The sequence below is a fragment of the Populus euphratica genome, unplaced genomic scaffold (genome assembly GCF_000495115.2).
Source record: "Populus euphratica unplaced genomic scaffold, PopEup_1.0 scaffold409.1, whole genome shotgun sequence".
NCBI classification, from domain to species: domain Eukaryota; kingdom Viridiplantae; phylum Streptophyta; class Magnoliopsida; order Malpighiales; family Salicaceae; genus Populus; species Populus euphratica.
In genome coordinates, this window is record NW_011500299.1 from 179,021 (window position 1) to 205,701 (window position 26,681).

A 26,681-nucleotide genomic window follows, 5' to 3' on the forward strand; every position below is an offset into this window, starting at 1 on the left:
GTGTGGTCACGTACATCAAGTGGTAGACTTTGTAGGGTATCCTCATCATTTTCAGAAAATATGGCCGAAGAAGATAATCAATCACTTCATAATGAGAATAATGAGAATAACCGTGCTAGAACACTTAGAAACCACATGAATCCCACAAGAACAAGTGCACCATCATGCATAGTTTTTCCTCTTGATGCATCTCATTTTAATTTTAAACCAGGTATTATTCAACTTTTACCTTCATTTCATGGCTTAGAATTGGAAAATCCAAACTTGCATTTAAGGGAATTTGAGGAGGTTTGCAACACGTACAATAATTTAAATTGTAGCATGAACACCATCAGATTAAAGCTTTTTCCTTTTTCATTAAAAGATAAAGCTAAAACATGGCTATAAAATTTAAGACTAGGATCCATTCGTGCTTGGGATGAAATGCAACAATAGTTTTTGAAGAAGTTTTTCCCATCTCATAGAACAAACTCTTTCAAAAGACAAATCACCATTTTCACTCAAAAACCAGGAGAAATATTTTACCAATGTTGGGATAGGTATCGAGACTTGCTTAGTACTTGCCCTTATCATGGTTTTGAAACATGGAGATTGGTTTCACATTTCTACGAAGGGCTAACACCTAAAGATAGGTAAATGGTTGAATTGATGTGCAATGGAACTTTTGAAGATAAAAACCCTAATGAAGCAATGGAGTACTTAGACTTGTTAGCTGAAAATGCTCAAAATTGGGACACCGCGGGTACTTATGAGGCACCGAGTAAAACTCAACCTCATACATCTAGTGGAGGTATGTACACCCTTAGGGAAGATCATGACCTTCAAGCCAAGTTTGCATCTTTAGCTAGAAAACTCGAGGCACTAGAATTGAAAAAGAGTGGTCAATTAAAATCTGTTGAAAACATTGTGTGTCAAATCTGTGAAACAAATAAACACTCAACCAACGATTGTCCAACCTTGCCTTGTTTTAAGGAATGTCTCCATGAACAAGCCCATGCTTTAAACAGTTTCCAAAGGCCCAACCACAACCCATACTCACAAACATATAACCCTGGTTGGAGAAATCACCCAAATTTTAGTTGGAAGAGTGAGAACAACAATGCATAAACTTCACAACCACCGTTTCAAGCACACCATAATTTCCAAAATTCTCATGGATATGCACTTCCTTATGCTCCACCTCCTAGAAAAAATCTTGAGGAAACATTGCATGCATTCATTGAAAAGCAAGAGACAATCAATACTCAACTTGCTCAAAACATGACAGATTTTAAAGATACTCTTGCAAAATTAACATCTGCTCTCAGTTTCCAAGAGAAAGGTAAGTTTCCATCTCAACCACAACAAAATCCTAAGGGGCAGTACAATGCAAATGCAAGTAGTTCCGGAAGCCAACACATGGATCAAGTCAAATCAGTCACTACTCTACGCAGTGGTAAGGTTATTGAAAAACCCACTCTTGAACCTTATGAGAAAGATGATGAGTCAATCTCTGAGGGTAAGGAAGGGGTTGAATCTGAAAATTGCAAAGAAACGACTGATTCACCGCCAGCACTTCCATTTCCTCAAGTCATGACCAAAGAAAGAAAAGTCAATTAGAACTCTGAAATCTTTGAAACTTTCAAACAAGTAAGGATCAATATACCTTTGCTGGATGCTATTAAACAGGTTCCTTCCTATGCTAAATTTTTGAAAGATCTATGCACTGTGAAGAGGAAACTGAATGTGAAAAAGAAAGCCTTTCTAGCCGAACAAGTAAGCGCTATTCTTCAGAACAATAATGCTTTGAAATATAAAGACCCTGGTTGTCCTACAATTTCTTGCTTTATTGGAGAGCATAAAATTGAAAGAGCTTTACTTGATCTTGGTGCTAGTGTGAATTTACTTCCATATTCAATTTTTCAGAGTCTCAATCTAGGTGAGTTAAAACCAACTTCTATATCTCTTTTACTTGCCGATAGATCTGTAAAAGTGCCTAGAGGAATAATTGAAGATGTGTTAGTACAAGTCGATAAATTCATTTATCCTGTGGATTTTATTGTCTTGGACACAGAACCTGTTGAAGCATGTAATTCATTTCCTGTTATTTTAGGACGTCCGTTTCTTGCAACCTCTAACGCATTGATTAATTGTAGGAATGGACTGATGAAGGTATCATTTGGAAACATGACATTGGAGATGAATATTTTCAACATTTGCAAGCAACTTGGAGATGATAATGATTTACAAGAAGTAGATCATATTGACGAATTAGTTTATGATCAACTTGAATCTACTTTAAGTAAAAATGAATTGGATGAATCTGAAGATTTGCAAATGATTTATTCTGAGGAAGAAATCACGGATGAAACAAGCACTGAAAATGTTGATGCGAATCTTTTGTCAACAACGACAACAGATTCGGCATCTGACATCACACCAATCGATGATTACTTTCCTAACGAATCCTTACTTTCTCTTAGTCCAATGCCTTGGTATGATAAAAATATTAATTTTCTTGCTTTAGGAGATTTGCCAGCTGATTGGAGTAATCAAGACAAAGAAAAGTTTTTGAACGAAGTGAAGAATTTTTATTGTGATGACCCCAATTTATTCAAATATTGTCCTGATCAAATATTTCAAAGATTCATTCCCGACAATGAGGTAAGTAGTGTCATTAAACTTTGTCATTCTAAAGCATGTGGAAGTTATTTCTCGTCAAAAAAGACAACTACAAAAATCTTTCAAAATGGATTTTATTGGCCCACCATGTTCAAGGACACGCATGCATTCTGCAAAACTTGTGAAAATTGTCAAAAAGTTGATACTAGTCAAAAAGTTTTCTTGTATAATTCTCAACTCTATGCATTCCCTAAAGAGCTAAGATCAAGATGGAACAATCCTTATAAGGCCTGTGATATTGAGAATTCAATGAATGACAATGTTTTTAAGGAAAATGGACATCATTTGAAAGCTTACTTTGATAAGTTTCCTAGTGAAAATGAATCAACTGGTTGGAATGATCTTGTAGATAAAGGTTGATTATTTTGTTTTTCTCACATTGTTTTTGTGTTTCTTTTTTAGTGATTTTTGCTAGTTTCTCTCACCCCGGTCAAATGGCGGACAACGGTACTCCGTGACTTAAGTCGGTTCTTTCAGTTTCCCACAATAACTGATATTTGTGCAATTCTTTGAATCTCACTTCCAATTCTCATTTGATAATGGACACTAATCTTGAAAAATTGAAAAAGTATTTTCCCGCTCTGCCTTAGAATGCGATTACAAAAATTTACCGTGCTAGATGTGCAAGATTGAGATTGTTAATGAATCATGGAATTCCTGAAGATATTCGCTGGTTGATTGAAGCAAAGGTCCGATTATCAGGTGAGTCCTCTAACTCCTTCATTTCACACATTCCTGGAACGGGTAAAAGCACTTTTGCAAAGAAGCGTCGTGCAAAACGACTGAAAGTCTGTCATCGATGTGCTAGATGGACTTGTAATACACAATGTCGTTCTTTAGGAATGGTATCTATAAATCGTGAAGATAAAATACAATTCATTAAGGATGGCCTGAGTAAGGAGTCTTTAGATAATCTTCTATTAACTCTTGAGACGCATCCTAGTGGAGATGTGCATCGTGCAATTTATGATTTATGGCCACTATTTCATAAAGAACATGCTCGACTTAGTCTTGAGAATCTGACTAAAAAAGACCCTGTTTGCCAGTTTTTAAGAAAACTAGATGGGAAGCCTATCCTCGACCCATAGAGGGCATTTAAGCCGTTCTTGGACGTAAAACCAAGGGAAGATGTGAGCCACAATCACAACTACCTGTACATACACATGCTTTTTCATTTGTGAATCTTTGTGTCTTTTGGTTTTATTATTGTGTTTTGTTGTTACTTTTATTTGTTTCCGTGTGTTTCAGGTTTGTTAGTGTTCGTTATTTTAGGTGATATCTTCTATACTCTATCTTTCTACCTTTAAACATTGAGGACAATGCCTCGTTTTGGTTGGGGGGAGAGGGTAGTAGTTGATAAAAAAAAAATTGTTTTTCATTTCATAAAGCATGTGCATAATTGTTGTTACTAGGATGACAGAGTAAATGAGCTCTTTTGTTAAAGTGACTCTTGAGACGCATCTTAGTAACCATTCTTAACAACGTCTATTATAATACTTCTTGAAATATTCAGGTTTACAAACTCTCGCATTGTTATCACTTAATTCTGCTCATATACTTATTTAACATGTATTCTTAAACCTTAATTTACATACACACACTTTAACATATGATTGTGGGTTGCATATTGGATTATTACATTATTTATGTTCTTTTGTTAAAGGTAACAACTAAGGGAAAGGGATTGTATATAATTAAGAAAAAAAACATGAAAAAAAAAGAAAAAAAAAAGAAAAAAAGAAAAAAATGATGATAATAAAAATGTAGATAAGTTTGGTTTCGTAGCCTCCCTAACCGAAGCAATTAAGCCTGAAGGGGTGTCTTAACACCTAATACCCTAAAGTCAACTGACTTGGGAGCTATTGGCCCAATGCTTGTTACATGGGTTGAGGAGAAAAGCTTAAGGGAATCAAACATTGCACTATCTACATATCAGTATCGATTAGTACTTAAAAGTGCATTTTTATCAAGGTTTTATATCATCATTTTGCACTTGAAGTATCTATAACTTCTTAACTAAAACATGTTTTATAATAATGTATCTAATAATATAAGATACCTATAATTTATGGTAAATGTCTATTTTTAATGCAGGCCTATCACATAAATGAAAGGATTGATTGATGAATTTAAGAATTGAAATTGAAAGGACAAAGAGATGGCTAAACTCCGAAAAGAGATGTCGGTGCAGTCCATATTGGAACACTGTTCGGTAATTGGATCATATCTGGAGTTGTAGATCTCAGATTTAGGTCCACTTTATATGAATAGAAAGGTAAGACATAGGCCTACAACTTTCATATGGAGCCCAAGATCTAAAAAGGCCATTTTCAAGTCCAAATTATTGCAACAACAAAGAAGCCCGAAGCTGTCCTCCAGCCCGAGTACTATTCAGTATTTTGGCTATATCTGACGTTCTAGAAGTCCAAATGAGCTGAATTTGTTACACAAGACAGCTGAGACAATTACCTACAACTTTCATGTTTGCAAGTGGTTCCAATTTTGATGTTATCAATGATGTTTTGGGCAAACAAGAGAAGATAAGGATTGTCACCAAGTCAAGAGTTGGCCACCCACTTATCAACTAGTCATCAAATCAATAGTTCCCAATTTTGGCCTATAAAATGAGGCATTTGCCATGCATTTAGGCATCTTGGTTTCCAGATCAAGATCATGCTATCCCTTTCTCTCTTTGTATTTTTTGTAATGTTTATGCTCTGCCTTCATTAATATTAACTCTATGCCTTTCATTTCCTTTCCTTTACTTAGTTAACTTTTATGTTCTTATTTTGTTTATCTATTTTGCTTTCTTTCATTGTGTCTAGCTAAGTTAGTTATGTCCAGGTGAAAAGGTTACACTAATGGGGGAAGAATAAGTATAGTGTAAACTTAATATGGACTTTAATGTTTGATACTAACATGTTTTGTATTTGTTATCTTGTTCACTCTTTAATACTTTGCTTGTTAAATGATTAATCTTGATTTATGTTGTATTACACTTGGTACAACAAATGCTTGGCACTTTCATAGTTCATACTGTATGGTATAACCGACACCTAAGCTATGAAAGGAACTTGATTTGTTGTTAACATAAGTTATAATCATGAATGCTTGGCGAGATTTACAAGTACTAGCATTAATCGAATAAGATGACTAATGTAATCATGTTAACAATCTATAATCTGATTGGAACCTCCTTTGTGTGTGGTTTCCAATTGAATAATAATAAGAGTTTATACTATACTTGTTTGACATGCCATTAGTGAAACCTCTAACCTTGACATTTGTTATTATTATTGTTTAATCTTTACATTAATTTTCCATCTCCAAGTTCTCATCATCATCATCTTCTTCTCTTTCTTTATTATTATTATTATTATTATTACTACTACTACTACTACTACTACTACTACTACTATTATTATTATTATTATTATTATTATTATTATTATTATTGTTATTGTCATTGTTGTTATTATTGTTATTATTATTGTTGTTATTGTTATTGTTATTGTTGTTGTACTATTGTCGTTTATAATTTGTACAATTAACCTCCCTGTGGTTTGATCCCGATCTTGTCGGGTTATTTATTACTTCGACACTCCTGCACTTGGGAGAAGACATCAATCTTTCAGTCGTGTCACTTGTTACATGGGTTGAGGAGAAAAGCTTAAGGGAATCAAACATTGCACTATCTACATATCAGTATCTACAACCCGAGTTACTAAGCTCGTAGGGGTGTCTTAACACCTAATGCCCTAAGACCAACTGGTCTGGGAGTTATTAGTTGAAAGCTCGTTACATGGGTTAAAGATGCATGCTGTTTTTAAATTATATGTATATATATTTAAAGAAAAAAGACAAAAAAAAAAGAAAAAAAAAAGACAAAAATAATAATCCCAACCCAAGGAAGTTAACCTTAAACATTAGAACAAAAATTTTGTTTTCTTCCAAGAAAAGCCCCATAATTATGTGTTGATACATTGAGCACAAAAGAAAGGTTTATGAATATCTTGTTAAGAGGTATTGAGCAGGTATATAAATTTAACGAGAGTTTGTTTATCTGGATAGATTAATGGAAGTTAAATGATGAATACCTTGCTTTGTGAAATTAGCAAATTGTTTTAACGCTTTGATTACTAGGGACTAGTAATAAGCTGGTTGAAGGGTGTGATTAGTACTTAAAAGTGCATTTTTGTCATGGTTTTATATCATCATTTTGCACTTGAAGTATCAATAACTCCTTAACTAAAGCATGTTTTATAATAATATATCTAATAATGTAAGATACCTTTAATTTGTGGTAAATGTTCATTTTAAATGCAGTCCTATCACATAAATGAAAATATTGATTGATGACTTTAAGAACTTAAATTGCAAAGGCAAAGAGATGGTCAAACTTAGAAAAGAGATGTCGGTGCAATCCAAACCGGAACACTGTTCGGTAATTAGGTCATATCTGGAGCTATAGATCTCAGATTTAAGTCTACTTTATATGGATGGAAAGGTAAGACATATGCCTACAACTTTCATAGGAGCCCAAGATCTAAAAAGGCCATTTTCAAGTCCAAATTATTGCAACAACAAAGAAGCCCGAAGCTGTCCTCCCGCCCGAGCACTGTTCAGTATTTTGGCCATATTTGAAGTTCTAGAAGTCCAAATGAGCTTAATTGTTTACAGTTGAAAGCTAAGACAATTTCCTACAACTTTCAAGTTTTCAAGTGGCTCCAATTTTGACGTTATCAATGACGTTTTGGGCAGACAAGAGAAGATAAGGATTGTCACCAAGTCAAGAGTTGGCCACCCACTCATCAATTAGTCATCAAATCAATAGTTCCCAATTTTGGCCTATAAAAGGAGGCATTTGCCATGCATTTAGGCATCTTGGTCTCTAGATCAAGATCATGCTCATGCTTTCTTTCTTTGTATTTTTTGTAATGGTTATGCTTTGCTTTCATTAATATCAAGTTTATGCCTTTCATTTCCTTGCATTTACTTAGTTAACTATAATCTTATTCATGTTCTTATTTTATTTATTTATTTTTCTTTCTTTCATTATGTCTAGTTAAGTGTATTATGTCAAGGTGAAAAGGTTACACTAATGGTGTAAGAAATAAGTATAGTATAAACTTAATATGGACTTTAATGTTTGATACTAACATGTTTTATATTTGTTATCTTGTTCACTCTTTAATACTTTGCTTGTTAAATGAATAATCTTGATTTATGTTGTATAACACTTGGTACAACAAATGCTTGGCACTTTCATAGCCCATAATGTATGGTATAACCGACACCTAAGCTATGAAAGGAACTTGATTTGTTGTTAACATAAGTTATAATCATGAATGCTTGACGAGATTTACAAGTATTAGCATTAATCGAATAAGATGACTAATGTAATCATGTTCGAATAAGCTGACTAATGTAATCATGTTAACAATCTATAATCTGATTGGAACCTCTTTTATGTGTGGTTTCCAATTGAATAATAAGAGTTTATATTATACTTGTTTGACATACCATTAGTGGAACCTCTAACCTTGACATTTGTTATTATTATTGTTTAATCCTTGCATTAATTTTTCATCTCCAAGTTCTCATCATCTTCTTCTTTTTCTCTTTCTTTATTATTATTATTATTACTATTACTATTATTATTACTATTATTATTATAGTTATTATTGTTATTGTCATTGTTGTTATTATTGTTATTACTATTATTATTATTGTTATTATTATTATTATTGTTGTTATACTATTGTCGTTTATAATTTGTACAATTAACCTCTCTGTGGTTCGACCCCGGTCTTGCCGGGTTATTTATTACTTCGACACTCCTGCACTTGGGAGAAGACATCAATCTTTTGGTCGTGTCACACTCTCACAGCCCATACTGTATGATATAACCGACATCTGAGCTATGAAAGGAACTTGATTTGTTATTAACATAAGTTATAAGCATGGATACCTGACAATATTTACAAGTGTTAGCATTAATCAAATAAGATGACTAATGTAATCATGTTAACAATTTATAATATGATTGGAACCTCCTTTGTGTGTGGTTTCCAATTGAATAATAAGAGTTTGTACTATACTTGTTTTACATACCATTAGTGGAATCTCTAACATTGACGTTTGTTGTTATCATTGTTTAATCCTTACATTTCATCTCAAAGTTCTCTTCTTCTTCTTCTTCTTCTTTTTCATTTTCTTCTTTATTATTATTATTCCTATTCCTACTACTACTACTACTATTTTTATTATTATTATCCTATTACTATTATTATTAATAATAATATTATTATTATTAATAATATTATTATTATTAGTAGTAGTATTAGTATTTAGTGTTATTATTGTTACTATTGTTGTTGTTATATTATTGTTATTTATAATTTATACAATTAATCTGCCCTTCGACACTCCTGCACTTGGGAGAAGACATCAATCTTTTGGTCGTGTCAGTTATTGTTAATAATTTTTTTTCCTATTTATTTATATAAATTATTATTAATTTATTTAATGAGATACTTGTATAGGCTTTTCAATTTATACTTTGAATTTTTTTATGTTAAAAAATACGTTAAAGTAGGCTACATAACTGGTTTTTTTGAAGAAAAAAATTATTACTTGCAGCAAAGCACGTGTTAAATGGCTTGTTGTAACTGTTATGTGTGGTGTTATATGTTCTGTAATCTTACTACTTGGAAACCTGAGGTATTTATATAACTTAATCATGTGAAATTATCTTATAAATCATGATAACTTGTATAAGCTTGGCTTTAGAAGGTGGTCATTTTGTCTATTAGTGAGAAAGATAGACGTCTATTGGTGTGATAGATAGTGCTTACAGGTAATTGCCCGAACCTATATTGATAAGGTGTGCAAAAGGTGCATCGTGCTATACCAATAAATGGTTGGATGGTGCCTTTTTAACGAGGCATGCGCTTATATAAGTACATAGGTGGGAAGTGTGAGAGCATAGGAATTAGAGAGTTGAACGACCACGAGCATTCATTTGTATGGGGTTTTTTTCTCTTTTCACTTTTTTTCCCTTGCAAGTGACACGACCCAAAGATTGATGTCTTCTCCCAAGTGCAGGAGTGTCGAAGTAATAAATAACCCGGCAAGACTAGGGTCGAACCACAAGGAGGTTAATTGTATAAATTATAAACAATTATAAACAATTATAAACAACAATAACAATAAAAACAACAACAACAACAACAACAACAATAATAATAATAATAATAATAAAAGGAGAAGAAGAAGAAGAAGATAATTTTGAGATAGAATATTAATGTAAGGATTAGATAATGATAATAACAAATGTCAAGGTTAAAGGTTCCACTAATGGTATGTCGAACAAGTATAGTATAAACTCTTATTATTCAATTAGAAACCACACACAAAGAAGGTTCCAGTTACATTATAGATTGTTAACATAATTACATTAGTCATCTTATTCGATTAATGCTAGTACTTGTAAATCTCGTCAAGCATTCATGATTATAACTTATATTAACAACAAATCAAGTTCCTTTCATAGCTCAAGTGTCGGTTATACCATACAGTTTCTTTCATAGCTCAGGTGTCGGTTATACCATACATTATGGGCTATGAAAGTGCCAAGCATTTGTTGTACCAAGTGTTATACAACATAAATCAAGATTAGTCATTTAACAAGCAAAGTATTAAAGAGTGAACAAGATAACAAATATAAAACATGTTAGTATCAAACATTAAAGTCCATATTAAGTTTACATTATACTTATTCTTACACCATTAGTGTAACCTTTTCACCTTGACATAATAAACTTAGCTAGACATAATGAAAGAAAGAAAAAAAAAAAAACAAAATAAGAACATAAATAAGATAAAAGTTAACTAAGTAAATGAAAGGAAATGAAAGGCATAAACTTGATATTAATAAAAGCAAAGCATAAACATTACAAAAAATACAAAGAGAGAAAGCAAGAGCATGATCTTGATCTGGAAACCAAGATGCCTAAATGCATGGTAAATGCCTCCTTTTATAGGCCAAAAATGGGAACTATTAATTTGATGACTAATTGATGAGTGGGTGACCAATTCTTCATTTGATGACAATCCTTATCTTCTTTTATCTGCCCAAAATATCATTGATAACGTCAAAATTAGAGCCACTTGAAACATGAAAGTTGTAGAGAATTGTCTCATCTTTCTTGTGTAAACAATTCAGGTCATTTGAACTTCTAGAACTCCAGATATGGGTCAAATACTAAACAGTGCTCGAGCTGGAAGACAAATTCAGACTTCTTTGTTGTTGCTACAATTTGGACTTGAAAATGACCTTTTTAATCTTGGGCTCCATATAAAAGTTGTAAGCATATGTCTTACCTTTCAATCCATATAAAGTAGACCTAAATCTGAGATCTACAGCTCCAGATATGACCCAATTACCAAACAGTGTTCCGGTTTGGATTGCACCGACATCTTTTTTCTAAGTTTAGCCATCTCTTTGTCCTTTCAATTTCAGTTCCTAAATTCATCAATCAATCCTTTCATTTATGTGATAGGCCTGTATTTAAAATAAACATTTACCACAAATTAAAGGTATCTTATATTATTAGATATATTATTATAAAACATGTTTAGTTGAGTTATTGATACTTCAAGTGCAAAATGATGATATAAAACCTTGATAAAAATACACTTTTAAATACTAATCAGCAAACTATTTGGTAAAGTATATATAATGACTCAATTAAAGAGTTTTATAGGAATCAAAGATTGAAATAGAAAAAAGGATAAATGATATTGTTGGTGTATGACAAGTCATTGTGACTTCTAGGGGTACATAAGGCTATTATGTCACCGATGGTGGTTTTCCATAATGTTATTGGATTTGTATCAATAAGACCTTTTCAATGGTATTGTGTGTGCTCTTATCAAAGCTATGATATGGCTTTAACATTTTATTTTGTCCATTTATATCTCTTTTTTTCTCTCTCATTGATAAAGGTGTTGGAAACTTTTCTCTTATGTTTTTCTATTGTTATGTCACCTTTTTTTTTATATAGTAGTTAAGGCTTTTATTCCAACTTTCCGACTAGATAACTTTTTATCCGTTCTTGTGGTTAGGCCTAAGACCTTTTAAGGCTTCTTTTAATAAGGTGGCACAACCAAAAGATTGTTATCTTCTTCAAAATATAGGAGTATTGAAGTAATAAATAACCTAGCAAGACCGAGATCGACTATAGGGAGGTTAACTATATAAATTATAAATAATAATAATAATAATAATAATAATAATAATAATACTGGTGGTGGTGGTGGTGGTGAGTTAAAGAGGACTTTGAGATGTAAGATTAATGTGATAATTAAATAATGATAAAAATAATTGTCAAGGTTATAAGATCCACTAATGGTATTTCAAATAAATATAATATAAACTTTTTCTTATTACTCATCTGGAAACCACATACAAAGGAGATTCCAATCAGATGATTTGTCATTAATAATTCATTATAAATTTTTAACATGATCATATTATCTTATTTAAGTAACACCAAACTTTTAAATATTGTCAAGAATTTATGATGCTAACTTATATTAACAACAAATCAAGTTTCTTCTATAGCACTGGTGTAGGTTATATACCATACGGTAGGCTATGAAAGTGCAAAGCATTTGTTGTAACAAGTATTATACAACACAAATCTAGATTAATCATTTATCAAGCAACGTATTAAGAATTAGTAAGATAAAAAGATAAGACATGTTAATAGAAAGTTGTTTAGGATATAAGCATTAAAGTCCATATTGAGTTTATATTATACTTATTCTAACACTATTAGTGAAACCTTTTCACATTAACATAATAAACTTAGCTAAACATAATGAAAAAGAGAAATATAAATAAATAAGACAAGAGCATAAATAAGATATAAGTTAATTAAGTAAAGGGAATGAAAAGCATAAACAAGAGATTAATAAAAGTCAAACTTAAGCATTACAAAAATATAAAGAAAGAAGCAAGAACATGATTTTGATTTGAAAATCAAGATGCCTAAATACATTGCAAATGCCTCCTTTTATAGGCTAAAATTTGAAACTATTGATTTGATGACTAATTATTGAGTGGGTGACCACCTCTTAACTTTGTGATAATCCTTATCTTCTTGTATACTAAAAATGTTATTGCTAACATCAGAATTTGAATAGATTGTCTTCATGAAAGTTTTAGAAAATCATCTCAGCTTTCCATCAAAATATAAATGAGGTCATTTAGACTTCTAGAACTCGAGATATGGGCTAAACACTAAATAGTGTCTAGACTATAGAATAAATTTTGACTTCTTCGTTATTGTTACAATTTGAATTTGAAAACGAACTTTTTGAATCTTAGATTCCCATGAAAGTTTTAGGCCTATATCTTAGCTTTCCATCTATAGAAAGCATAGCTAAATCTAAATTCTACAAGAGAAAATCTTTAAAGTCACGGTTAAAAAAAGGGTATTATATAATCCATATATATATATATATATATATATTAGGGCATTACCTTTACCTTAACAAAGGAAATGGAAAGGCTCATTAGTAAAGATTATCCCTCATTGTTCGTAAAAGAAAGGCTTTAATATTGAACATAGATGAAGGAGATAGGAGCACACAACATTGTACCACATGAAATCAATGAGATATTGGCCAAGTTGTTAGTCAAAGGAGATTCCTTACCAATAAATAATGACATACGAGAAGTATGTTCTAGTTATCTCTTTTACCTTGAACTTATGGTATGAGTCAATTGTATTCACTCTAGAAAATGGAGAAGAAGGGGTAGCTTTTTCCCATGAGGATGCACTAGTGATCACTATCATCCTCTCCAACAAGAGTACATAAGGTTCTGGTAGACGATGGCAGCATATTGAATATCATCTCTAAAAAGATGATGAATAGTATAAACAAATATGATAGCAAGCCATAACTATTTGGGATAAAGGAAAAATATGGTTATCCCAACTGCGAAACTCTCTAATAAACTTTCATGATCACTAAGATCAACCTAACATACAGTGATATGACAACTTGGCCTGTGCAACTCTCATTTCTAAGGAGGTTAGCCATGCGAATCAATCTTTTTAGGCCCAACACTAAGCTTTTCTGTATTATCCTTTTAAATTTTTTTTCATTTTTATTTTGAATAGATTGAAAATAAATAAAATAAATAAAATTATATTTAAAATATTATACAGATTCATCATAATAAGATTATATTTGTTTATAATAATTTATATAATTATTATATATGCACATTAATATTAATTAAAAATAAGATTTTTATTAATTTATATTTTTTATTATGATTTTTTACATGATTTTTTTTCTTTTATCATGTACAAATTATTTGGTCAAGATTTTTTTTATTTTTTATTTAACCTAGTTTTTCATATTATGATAAGTCTCTAATTAGAAAGTACCGATTCTTATAAAAAAAAACATGTTTTTGTCAAAAAAAAAATGAATAAGGATATTAAAAGATATACATTTTTCCTTCATTAATTTAATTTATGATATTTTTATAAATATTTACTTTAATAACCTTTAAGTTTTATCAAAAAAATGTAGTTGATAAAAATGATATATATTTTTGAAAAAATAAAAAAATACATTAATAAAAAAAAGTAAAAATTCATCTAATGAGATATATATATTTTTTTAAATGAAATAGTTACCTTTCTCATAATTATCTATTTTTTATGGTAAAACTAAATAAAAACTTATTTTAAAAATTATCCTACATTGGCCTAGATTCTGAAGTTGCTCACCATCAAATTTGTGATATTTATTTTTTTATTTTTTATTTATCATTATTTATATTATTTTTTATTTACGGATTGAATCGGATGGGATAATATAAATATTAGCTAGGTTTTTCAACACCCCTGTTATATATTTAGCAAATTAAATACAGATGCATGATAAAAATCACTCGAACCCGGTCCATTGCCATCCTAACGTCAACCCATAATCGGCAGGTTACCTTTTACATTTGCCTAATTTCCCTGTCAAAACCCCCAACAGCTGAAGTAGCCATAGAAATTCATGAATGGCCCAACAAAGACTACTATATCCAAAACAACCAAGCTCTTGCTCTCCCCTAAAACGACCCAATACCAGTCTCTCTTAAAACACTATGGAGCCGTTCAATCCCTCACCAGAACAAAACAACTCCATGCCCACCTCATTACCTCTGGCCTTCTCTCCATCGATATCTGGTCAGTCCTTGTCGCAACTTATGCGCATTGTGGGTACGTACATAATGCACGCAAACTGTTCGATGAATTGCCTCAACGAGGTACGCTCTTATATAATTTCATGATTAAAATGTATGTAGCTAAGGGGGATTATTTTGAAGCGATGAAGGTGTTTCTTCAAATGCTTGGATCAAAAGATTGCTGCCCGGATAATTATACATACCCGTTTGTTATTAAAGCCTGTAGTGAATTGGTATTGGTTGAATATGGTAGAGTGCTTCATGGCCTGACATTAGTGTCAAAGTTTGGTTCACACTTGTTCGTGCTGAATTCTTTATTGGCAATGTATATGAATTGTGGGGAGGTGGAGGAGGCAAGAAAGGTTTTTGATGCAATGAAAGAGAAGAGTGTGGTTTCTTGGAATACTATGATAAATGGGTATTTCAAGAATGGGTTTGCAAATACTGCTTTGTTGGTTTTTAACCATATGGTGGATTCTGGGGTTGAGATTGATGGTGCTAGTGTGGTTTCCGTGTTGCCAGCTTGCGGGTATTTGAAGGAATTGGAAGTGGGGAGAAGGGTTCATGGATTAGTGGAAGAGAAGGTTTTAGGTAAAAAGATAGTGAGCAATGCATTGGTGGATATGTATGCTAAGTGTGGTAGTATGGATGAGGCGAGATTGGTTTTTGATAACATGCTTGAAAGGGATGTAGTGAGTTGGACTTCAATGATTAATGGGTACATTTTGAATGGTGATGCAAAAAGTGCATTATCACTTTTTAAGATTATGCAGATTGAAGGGTTACGACCCAATCCAGTGACTATAGCCTTGATTCTTTTGGCTTGTGCTAGTTTGAATAATTTGAAGGATGGTCGTTGCTTGCATGGTTGGGTGATGAAGCAAAGGCTTTATTCAGAAGTTGCTGTAGAGACTTCATTGATTGACATGTATGCAAAATGTAATTGTCTTGGTCTAAGTTTCTCAGTCTTTACTAGAACTTCAAGAAAGAAAACAGTTCCATGGAATGCAATGCTCTCTGGTTGTGTTCATAATAAACTTGCAACCGAAGCAATAGGACTTTTCAAGAAAATGCTAATGGAAGGAGTGGAAATAAATGCTGCAACATGCAATAGTCTCCTTCCTGCATATGGCATTCTTGCTGATCTGCAGCCTGTAAACAATATAAACAGTTATCTAATGAGGTCTGGGTTTGTTTCAAATATTCAAGTTGCCACATCTCTGATTGATATATATTCCAAGTGTGGAAGTTTAGAATCTGCTCACAAGATTTTTAATACCATCCCTGTAGATGTCCAGGACGTTTTTGTGTGGAGTATAATTATAGCTGGTTATGGAATGCATGGACATGGTGAGACTGCTGTTTCACTTTTCAAACAAATGGTTCAGTCTGGGGTGAAGCCAAATGATGTTACTTTTACTTCAGTATTGCAATCTTGCAGCCATGCTGGCATGGTGGATGATGGCTTGTATTTGTTCAAATTCATGCTCAAGGATCACCAAACAATCCCCAATGATGATCATTACACATGCATGGTTGATTTGCTTGGTCGTGCTGGTCGAATGGATGAAGCTTATGATCTGATAAAGACAATGCCATTTATGCCAGGCCATGCTGTTTGGGGTGCATTGCTTGGTGCTTGTGTGATGCATGAAAATGTTGAATTGGGAGAGGTTGCAGCAAGATGGCTTTTTGAGCTCGAGCCAGATAACACAGGAAATTATGTGCTGCTGGCCAAACTTTATGCTGCACTGGGAAGGTGGGAAGATGCGGAAAATGTGAGACAAAGGATGGATGACATAGGATTAAGAAAAGCACCCGCCCACAGTCTGATCGAGGCTGGAACTGTGAATTGGTAACATGCTATCTATATCAAATGGATAAAATAGTTAGCTAGCTAATGCTAATCTGCAGAGATAAATTTCCATCCAAAGCTACAGGCAGCACAAGAATTGAAGAGTATAATTGAATGTGCTGATTGCTTAGAAACCATATATTAAAGAGACGTGATTAAACCAATGATTTTCCAGTTCAGTGCATCTATTGACCTTAAATTTTAGCAGATAAGGAAATTGTATGTCGAACCAATTGGTGCAGCTTGATTTTGAAGAATGTGGCTAGCTCAAGTGGAAGAGAGATCAATGTCCTTGAGTGTTTAGTCTTTGGGATTAGCCTTGTAGGGCTAGCAGAATTGCATAAAATTAAGTAGGATGACCCATCAATTGTACCATATTACATTTTATTGGCACGAGCTATGGAGATAGCTTTCTTGATGTGGTTCATGGCATCCCTAACCCCTTGACAAGATGATTGGTGTGACAATGGCAATGCTGATGGATTTTGTCGGTGTACTCTCATCCTGCCACCCTATTGATGATTTTGCATTCAAAATGTGTTTGAGATTATACCGGTGATAATAATTTAAAATGATATTTATTTAAAAGTATATTAAAAAAATTATTTTTAACATAACATATTAAAATAATTTAAAAACATAAAAAAAAAATCAAAATTTAAAAAAACACTACTTATACTGTGTTACTATACTATACTAAACGCAACTTATCAAATAATTTTCGAGAGTTGAGTTGGTATGGGATTTAATTTCATGGAATTGCAGCCGATGTTGATGTGATATTGTTATTCATTTGAGATGGATGTAGACTAAATGCGGTGATGATGACTTCTTTTTAAGGGAATGGTTTTGCTGGTTGTGAACTTCCTGCAAGAAAAATATGTTTGGCTTGGTATTCTCTTTCATTTATGAGGTTCGATTATTTCATCTTGTTTTCAACATTTCCATCAATGAATTGATTGCATTTACAACAAAATAAAATGAAAGAGTCAGAAACACGGTGCATTTGACAAGTACTAGCTCTTTAACCACCTTTTTATTTTTTTTGACAAGTACTAGCTCTTTTCTTACCTTATAATATTTAAAAAATATATAATTAATGGTATTTTATTAGTTAGATGTATTTTAAAGATAAACACAAATATATATATATATAAAGAGAATATAAAATTCTTAGCCCATCTAAAAAATATACAGGATTTCTTTCTTCTAATTGTGTCTTTTTATTTTCTTAAAGTCTCACGAAAGGAGAAAGGGAATTTAAGGTTTTTGGGACAAACAAATAGGTTTTTGGTGTGGATTGGTCTGGAAGGCAATTAAGGAGAAGGATATCTCAAAGATCTCCTAACAAATTTACGAAGGTGACATGCTGATCTCTCTCTCTCTCTCTCTCTCTCTCTCTTGTATTGTCAGATATCATTGAGTCAGTTTCTGTGTAATACAGTATCGAGGAAAATGATATCTTAGATTTTAACTCAGTGGAAGAAAATTAGCTGTCGCATTCTGGATGGTACAGTGAAATCCTGAAAGGCAAAACTGCTGTAAAATTATTAGGATAGTAGTGTATCAGTTTACACATTAATGGAGAATAGTTCCTCCCTGAACAATATAAAAACGCATCACTCGTGTAAATAATGCTATCAAAAAAATTAATATTTTTTTAAATTAAAAATATCAAAATAATAAATAATTTGATAAAATTAGCATTGAATCATAGAAAATTAATTATATAATAATAAGAAAAAGAAGAAGTTAAAAAAACTTTGAGATATAAGATTAATGTAAGAATTAAATAATAATAAAAACAAATAACAAGCTTAAAGGATCCACTAATAGTATTTCAAACAAGTATAGTATAAATTTTTATTATTATTCAACTGGAAACCTAACCCAAAAGAGGTTCAATCGGATGATTTATCCTTAATAATTTATTATAAATTTTTAACATGATCATGTTAATTATCTTATTTAAGTAACACCAAACTTTTAAATATTATTAGGAATTCATGATACTAACTTATATTAACAACAAATCAAGTTTTTTTCATAACATAGGTATAGATTATATCATACGGTTGGTTATGAAAGTGTCAAACATTTGTTGTGCCAAGTGTTATACAACACAAATCTAGATTAACTATTTAACAAGTAAGGTATTAAGAATTAGTAAGATAAAAAGATAAGAGATGTTAATAACAAACTTTCTTGGATATAAACATTGAAGTCGATGTTGAGTTTATATTATACTTATTTTAACATCATTAGTGAAATATTTTCACGTTGACATATGACACGACTAAAAGATTGATGTCTTCTCCCAAGTGTAGGAGTGTTGAAGTAATAAATAACCCGGTAAGACCGGCGTCGAACCACAAGGAGGTTAATTGTACAAATTATAAATAATAATACAATAACAATAACAATAACAATAACAATAACAACAATAATAATAGTAATAATAATAATAATAATAATAATAGTAGTAGTAGTAGTAGTAATAGTAAAGAAGAAGAAGAAGAAGATGAGAACTTTGAGATAGAATATTAACGTAAAGATTTAACAACGATAACAATAAATGTCAAGGTTAGAGGATCCACTAATGGTATGTCAAACAAGTATAGTATAAACTCTTATTAGTCAATTGGAAACCACATACAAAGGAGGTTCCAATCAGATTATAAATTGTTAACATGATTACATTAGTCATCTTATTCAATTAATGCTAATACTTGTAAATTTCATCAAGCATTCATGATTATAACTTATGTTAACAACAAATCAAGTTTCTTTCATAGCTCAAGTGTCGGTTATACCATACAATATGGGCTATAAAAGTGCCAAGCATTTGTTGTACCAAGTGTTATACAACATAAATCAAGATTAGTCATTTAACAAGCAAAATATTAAAGAGTGAACAAGATAACAAATACAAAACATGTTAGTATCAAACATTAAAGTCCATATTAAGTTTACACTATACTTATTCTTACACCATTAGTATAACCTTTTCACCTTGACATAATAGACTTAGCTAGACATAATGAAAGAAAGAAAAATAAATAAACAAAATAAGAACATAAACAAGATAAGAGTTAACTAAGTAAAGGAAAGGAAATGAAAGGCATAAACTTAATATTAATGAAAGCAAAGCATAAACATTACAAAAAATACAAAGAAAGAAAGAAAAAGCATGATCTTGCTCTAGAGACCAAGATGCCTAAATGCATGGCAAAGTTGTAGGAAATTGTCTCAGCTTTCTTGTGTAAAAAATTCAGCTCATTTCGACTTCTAGAACTCCAGATATTGACACCTCCTAAAAATACAGCTATTGACACACCTCTCATTAACCCAAGACTCCCTCCCCCATACACTAAATGAATCTTTCTCTCAGCTAGAACCTGACCAAGATGATTTGCTGATTCTAAAAACTCCTTTTCTTTCCCAGGACTAGATCCACCGAAAACACAAATATTTCTTATATGATGACCTGAGGAACTTGCCATTTCTACACACTTCTATATTTGTTGAATGTATGGGTTGAGTAGAAATGAAAGGAAGGAAGAGAGGATTTTATAGATGAGAAATTACAAAGGCAATCATACCACCTATATGTAGGCCAGCTAGAGTCTCACACACACTCTCTCTCTCTCTCTCTCTCTTTATTTACTTATTTGTTTACTTTTAAAAAAGCATGTGTATGTACAAGTAGTTGTGATTGTGGCTCACATCTTCTCTTGGTTTTACATCCAAGAACGGCTTAAACGCCCTCTATGGGTCGGGGATAGGCTTCTCATCCAGTTTTCTTAAAAACTGGCAAACAAGGTCTTTTTTAGTCAGATTCCCAAGACTAAGTCGATCATGTTCTTCATGAAATAATAGTCATAAATCATGAATTACATGATGCACATCTCCATTAGGATGCGTCTCAAGAGTCAATAGAAGATTATCTAAAGACTCCTTACTCAAGCCATCCTTAATAAATTGTATTTTATCTTCAAGGTTTATAGATATCATTCCTAAAGAACGACATTGTGTATTACAAGTCCATCTAGCATATTGATGACAGACTTTCAGTCGTTTTGCACGACGTTTCTTTGCAAAAGTGCTTTTACCTGTTCTAGGCATGTGTGAAATGAAGAAGTTAGAGGACTCACCTGATAATCGGACCTTTGCTTCAATCAACCAGCGAATATCTTCAGGAATTCCATGATTCATTAACAATCTCAATCTTGCACATCTAGCACGGTAAATTTTTGTAATCGCATTCTGAGGCAGAGCGGGAAAATACTTTTTCAATTTTTTTAATCACATTTTAAGGCAGAGCGGGAAAATACTTTTTCAATTTTTCAAGATTAGTGTCCATTTTCAAATGAGAATTGGAAGAGAGATTCAAAGAATTGCACAAATATATACATAGATATTAGTTATTGTGGGAAACTAAAAGAACCGACTTAAGTCACGGAGTACCATTGTCTGCCATTTGACCGGGGTGAAAGAAACTAGAAAAAATCACTCAAAAAGAAACACAAAAACAATGTAAGAAAAACAAAATAATCAACCTTTATCTACAAGATCATTCAAACCAGTTGATTCATTTTCACTAGGAAAATTATCAAAGTAAGCTTTCAAACGATGTCCATTTTCCATAAAAACATTGTCATTCATTGAATTCTCAATATCACAGGCCCCATAAGGATTGCTCCATCTTGATCTTAGCTCTCTAGGGAATGAATAGAGTTGAGAATTATAAAACAAAACTTTTTTACCAGTGTCAACTTTTTAACAATTTTCATAAGTTTTACAGAATGCATGTGTGTCCTTGAACATGGTGGGCCAAAAAAATCCATTTTGAAAGATTTTTATAGCTGTCTTTTTTGATGAGAAATAACTTCCACATGCTTCAGAATGACAAAGTTTAATGACACTACTTACCTCATTATCGGGAATGAATCTTTGAAATATTTAATCAGGATAATATTTGAATAAGTTAGGGTCATCACAATAAAAGTTCTTCACTTCATTCAAAAACTTTTCTTTATCTTAGGTACTCCAATCAGCTGGCAAATCTCCTAAAGCAAGAAAATTGATATTTTTATCATACCAAGGCATTGGACTAAGAGAAAGTAAGGATTCGTTAGGAAAGTAATCATCGATTGATGTGATATTAGATATCGAATTTGTTATCATTGTTGACAAAAGATTCACATCAATATTTTCGGTGCTTTTTTCATCCGTGATTTCTTCCTCAGAATAAATCATTTGCAAATCTTCAAATTCATCCAACTCATTTTTACGTAAAGTAGATTCAAGTTTATTATAAACTAATTCATCAATATGATCTACTTTTTGTAAATCATTATCTTCTCCAGGTTGTTTGCAAATGTTGAAAATATTCATCTCTAATGTCATGTTTCCAAATGATAGCTTCATCAGTCCATTCCTATAATTAATCAATGCGTTAGAAGTTGCAAGAAACGGACGTACTAAAATAATAGGAAATGAATTACATGCTTCAACAGGTTCTGTGTCCAAGACAATAAAATCCACAGGATAAATGAATTTATCGACTTGTACTAACACATCTTCAATTATTCCTCTAGGCACTTTTATAGATCTATCGGCAAGTAAAAGAGATATAGAAGTTGGTTTTAACTCACCTAGATTGAGACTCTGAAAAACTGAATATGGAAGTAAGAAATTGTAGGACAACCAGGGTCTTTATATTTCAAAGCATTATTGTTTTGAAGAATAGCACTTACTTGTTCGGCTAGAAAGGCTTTCTTTTTCACATTCAGTTTCCTCTTCACAGTGCATAGATCTTTCAAAAATTTAGCATAGGAAGGAACCTGTTTAATAGCATCCAACAAAGGTATATTGATCCTTACCTGTTTGAAAATTTCATAAATTTCAGAATTGTGATTGACTTTCCTTTGTTTGGTCATGGCTTGAGGAAATGGAAGTGCTGGCGGTGAATCAGTCGTTTCTTTGCAATTTTCAGATTCAACCCCTTCCTTACCCTCAGAGATTGACTCATCATCTTTCTCATAAGGTTCAAGAGAGGGTTTTTCAATAACCTTACCACTGCGCAGAGTAGTGACTGATTTGACTTGATCCATGTGTTGGCTTCCGGAACTACTTGCATTTGCATTGTATTGCCCTTTGGGATTTTGTTGTGTTTGAGATGGAAACTTACCTTTCTCTTGGAAACTGAGAGCAGATGTTAATTTTGCAAGAGTATCTTTAAAATCTGTCATGTTTTGAGCAAGTTGAGTATTGATTGTCTCTTGCTTTTCAATGAATGCATGCAATGTTTCCTCAAGATTTCTTCTAGGAGGTGGAGCATAAGGAGGTGCATATCCATGAGAATTTTGGAAATTATGGTGTGCTTGAAACGGTGGTTGTGAAGTTTGTGCATTGTTGTTCTCACTCTTCCAACTGAAATTTGGGTGATTCCTCCAACCAGGGTTGTATGTTTGGGAGTATGGGTTATGGTTGGCCCTTTGAAAACTGTTTAAAGCATGGGCTTGTTCATGGAGACATTCCTTAAAAGAAGGCAAGGTTGGACAATCGTTGGTTGAGTGTTCATTTGTTTCACAGATTTGACACACAATGTTTTCAACAGATTTTAATTGACCACTCTTTTTCAATTCTAGTGCCTCGACTTTTCTAGCTAAAGATGCAAACTTGGCTTGAAGGTCATGATCTTCCCTAAGGTTGTACATACCTCCACTAGATGTATGAGGTTGAGTTTTACTCGGTGCCTCATAAGTACCCGCGGTGTCCCAATTTTGAGCATTTTCAGCTAACAAGTCTAAGTACTCCATTGCTTCATCAGGGTCTTTATCTTCAAAAGTTCCATTGCACATCAATTCAACCATTTGCCTATCTTTAGGTGTTAACCCTTCATAGAAATGTGAAACCAATCTCCATGTTTCAAAACCATGATGAGGGCAAGTACTAAGCAAGTCTCGATACCTATCCCAACATTGGTAAAATGTTTCTCCTGGTTTTTGAGTGAAAGTAGTGATTTGTCTTTTGAAAGAGTTTGTTCTATGAGATGGAAAAAACTTCTTTAAAAACTGTTGTTGCATTTCATCCCAAGCACGAATGGATCCTGGTCTTAAATTTTGTAGCCATGTTTTAGCTTTATCTTTTAATGAAAAAGGAAAAAGCTTTAATCTGATGGTGTTCATGCTACAATTTAAATTATTATATGTGTTGCACACCTCCTCAAATTCCCTTAAATGCAAGTATGGATTTTCCAATTCCAAACCATGAAAAGAAGGTAAAAGTTGAATAATACCTGGTTTAAAATTAAAATGAGATGCATCAGGAGGAAAAACTATGCATGATGGTGCACTTGTTCTTGTGGGATTCATGTGGTCTCTAAGTGTTCTAGCACGGTTATTCTCATTATTCTCATTATGAAGTGATTGATTATCTTCTTCGGCCATATTTTCTGAAAATGATGAGGATACCCTACAAAGTCTACCACTTGATGTACGTGACCACACTCTCATGCACGTGTAGGAATAAAATAAAAAAGAAGAAGAAAGCAAAAGAAGGAGGAAGAAAACAAAATAAAAAGAAACAAAAGAAAAGAAACAAAGTTATATACAAGAAAAGTGAAAAGAGAAAATAAAATAAATACTATAATTTATACAAGAACTTACCTCCCCGGCAACGGCGCCAAAAACTTGACACGACTAAAAGATTGATGTCTTCTCCCAAGTGCAGGAGTGTCGAAGTAATAAATAACCCGGCAAGACCGGGGTCGAACCACAGGGAGGTTAATTGTACAAATTATAAACAACAATTATAAAACAACAATAACAACAACAGTAATAATAATAATAATAATAATAATAATAATAAAAGAGAAGAAGAAGAAGATGATGATGATGAGAACTTAGAGATGAAATATTAATGTAAGGATTAAGCAATAATAATAACAAATGTCAAGGTTAGAGGTTCCACTAATGGTATATCAAACAAGTATAGTATAAACTCTTATTATTGAATTGGAAATCACACACAAAGGAGGTTCCAATCAGATTATATATTGTTAACATGATTACATTAGTCATCTTATTCAATTAATGTTAATACTTGTAAATTTCATCAAGCATTCATGATTATAACTTATGTTAACAACAAATTAAGTTCCTTTAATAGCTCAGGTGTCGGTTATACCATACAATATGGGCTATGAAACTGCCAAGCATTTGTTGTACCAAGTGTTATACAACATAAATCAACATTAGTCATTTAACAAGCAAAATATTAAAGAGTGAACAAGATAACAAATAAAAAACATGTTAGTATCAAATATTAAAGTCTATATTAAGTTTACACTATACTTATTCTTACACCATTAGTATAACCTTTTCACCTTGACATAATAGACTTAGCTAGATATAATGAAAGAAAGAAAAATAAATAAACAAAATAAGAACATAAATAAGATAAGAGTTAACTAAGTAAAGGAAAGGAAATGAAAGGCATAAACTTGATATGAATGAAAGTAAAGCATAAACATTACAAAAAATACAAAGAAAGAAAGCAAGAGCATGATTTTGATCTGGAGACCAAGATGCCTAAATACATGGCAAATGCCTCCTTTTATAGGCCAAAATTGAGAACTATTGATTTGATGACTAATTGATGAGTGGGTGGCCAACTATTGACTTGGTGACAATCCTTATCTTCTCTTGTCTGCCCAAAACATCATTACGTCATTGCTAACGTCAAAATTGGAGCCACTCGAAAACATAAAAGTTGTAGGAAATTGTCTCAGCTTTCTTGTATAAAAAATTCAGCTCATTTGAACTTCTAGAACTCTAGATATGGCCAAAATACTGAACAGTGCTCGGGCTAGAGGACAGATTCGGGCTTCTTTGTTGTTGCAACAATTTGGACATGAAAATGACCTTTTTAGATCTTGGGGTCTATGAAAGTTGTAGGCCTATGTCTTACCTTTCCATCCATATAAAGTAGACCTAAATATGAGATCTATAGCTCCAGATATGACCCAATTACTGAACAATGTTCTGGTTTGGATTGCACTGACATCTCTTTTCTAAGTTTGGCCATCTCTTTATCCTTTCAATTTCAGTTCTTAAATTCATCAATCAATCCTTTCATTTATGTGATAGACCTGCATTTAAAATGAACATTTACAACAAATTAAAGGTATCTTATATTATTATATATATTATTATAAAACATGTTTTAGTTAAGGAGTTATTGATACTTCAAGTGCAAAATGATGATATAAAACCTATAAAAATGCACTTTTAAGTACTAATCAACATAATAAACTCAGCTAAACATAATGAAAGAGAGAAACATAAATAAACAAGATAACACAACTAAAAGATTGATATCTTCTTCCAAATGCAAGAGTGTCGAAGTAATAAATAACCGGGCAAAACCAAGATCGAACCATAGGGAGGTTAATTATATAAATTATAAACAACAACAACAACAACAATATAGTAGTAGTAGTAGTAGTAGTAAGTTAAAGAGGACTTTGAGATTGTAAGATTAATATGGAGATTAAACATTGATGAAAACAATTGTCAAGGTTAGAGGATCCACTAATGGTATTTCAAACAAGTATAATATAAACTCCTTTATTACTTAAATGGAAATCACACATAAAGGAGGTTCCAATCGGATTATAAAATGTTAACACGATTACATTAGTTATCTTATTCAAATAATGTTGATACTTGCAAATGTTGTCAGGAATTTATGATTATAACTTATGTTAACAACAAATCAAGTTTCTTTTATAGTACAAGTGTCGATTATACCAGAAGGTTGGGCTATGAAAGTGCCAAGTACTTGTTGTACCAAGTGTTCTCCGATATAAATCTAGATTAACCATTTAACAAG

At 32.1% G+C, this 26,681-nt stretch overlaps 1 protein-coding gene and 1 long non-coding RNA gene across 2 annotated transcripts; one reads left to right on the forward strand and one right to left on the reverse strand.

The window, feature by feature from the left end:
* Positions 1 to 229: 229 nt before the first annotated feature.
* Positions 230 to 17,308, reverse strand: LOC105113340 (uncharacterized). Its single transcript, XR_839935.1, has 3 exons — positions 17,012 to 17,308; positions 2,715 to 2,720; positions 230 to 242 (listed from the first exon to the last, which is right to left on the reverse strand). It is a non-coding gene; the product is annotated as an uncharacterized LOC105113340 (long non-coding RNA).
* LOC105113339 (Tetratricopeptide repeat (TPR)-like superfamily protein) lies at positions 14,604 to 17,202 on the forward strand. Its single transcript, XM_011009489.1, has one exon. The coding sequence runs from the start codon at positions 14,755 to 14,757 to the stop codon at positions 16,783 to 16,785; it is 2,031 nt and encodes a 676-aa protein (XP_011007791.1). The 5' UTR covers positions 14,604 to 14,754; the 3' UTR covers positions 16,786 to 17,202.
* Positions 17,309 to 26,681: the final 9,373 nt, after the last annotated feature.

Coding starts and splice junctions, on each gene's coding strand:
- LOC105113339 (XM_011009489.1), top strand. CDS start 14,755: ATGAATGGCCCAACAAAGACTACTATATCCAAAACAACCAAGCTCTTG.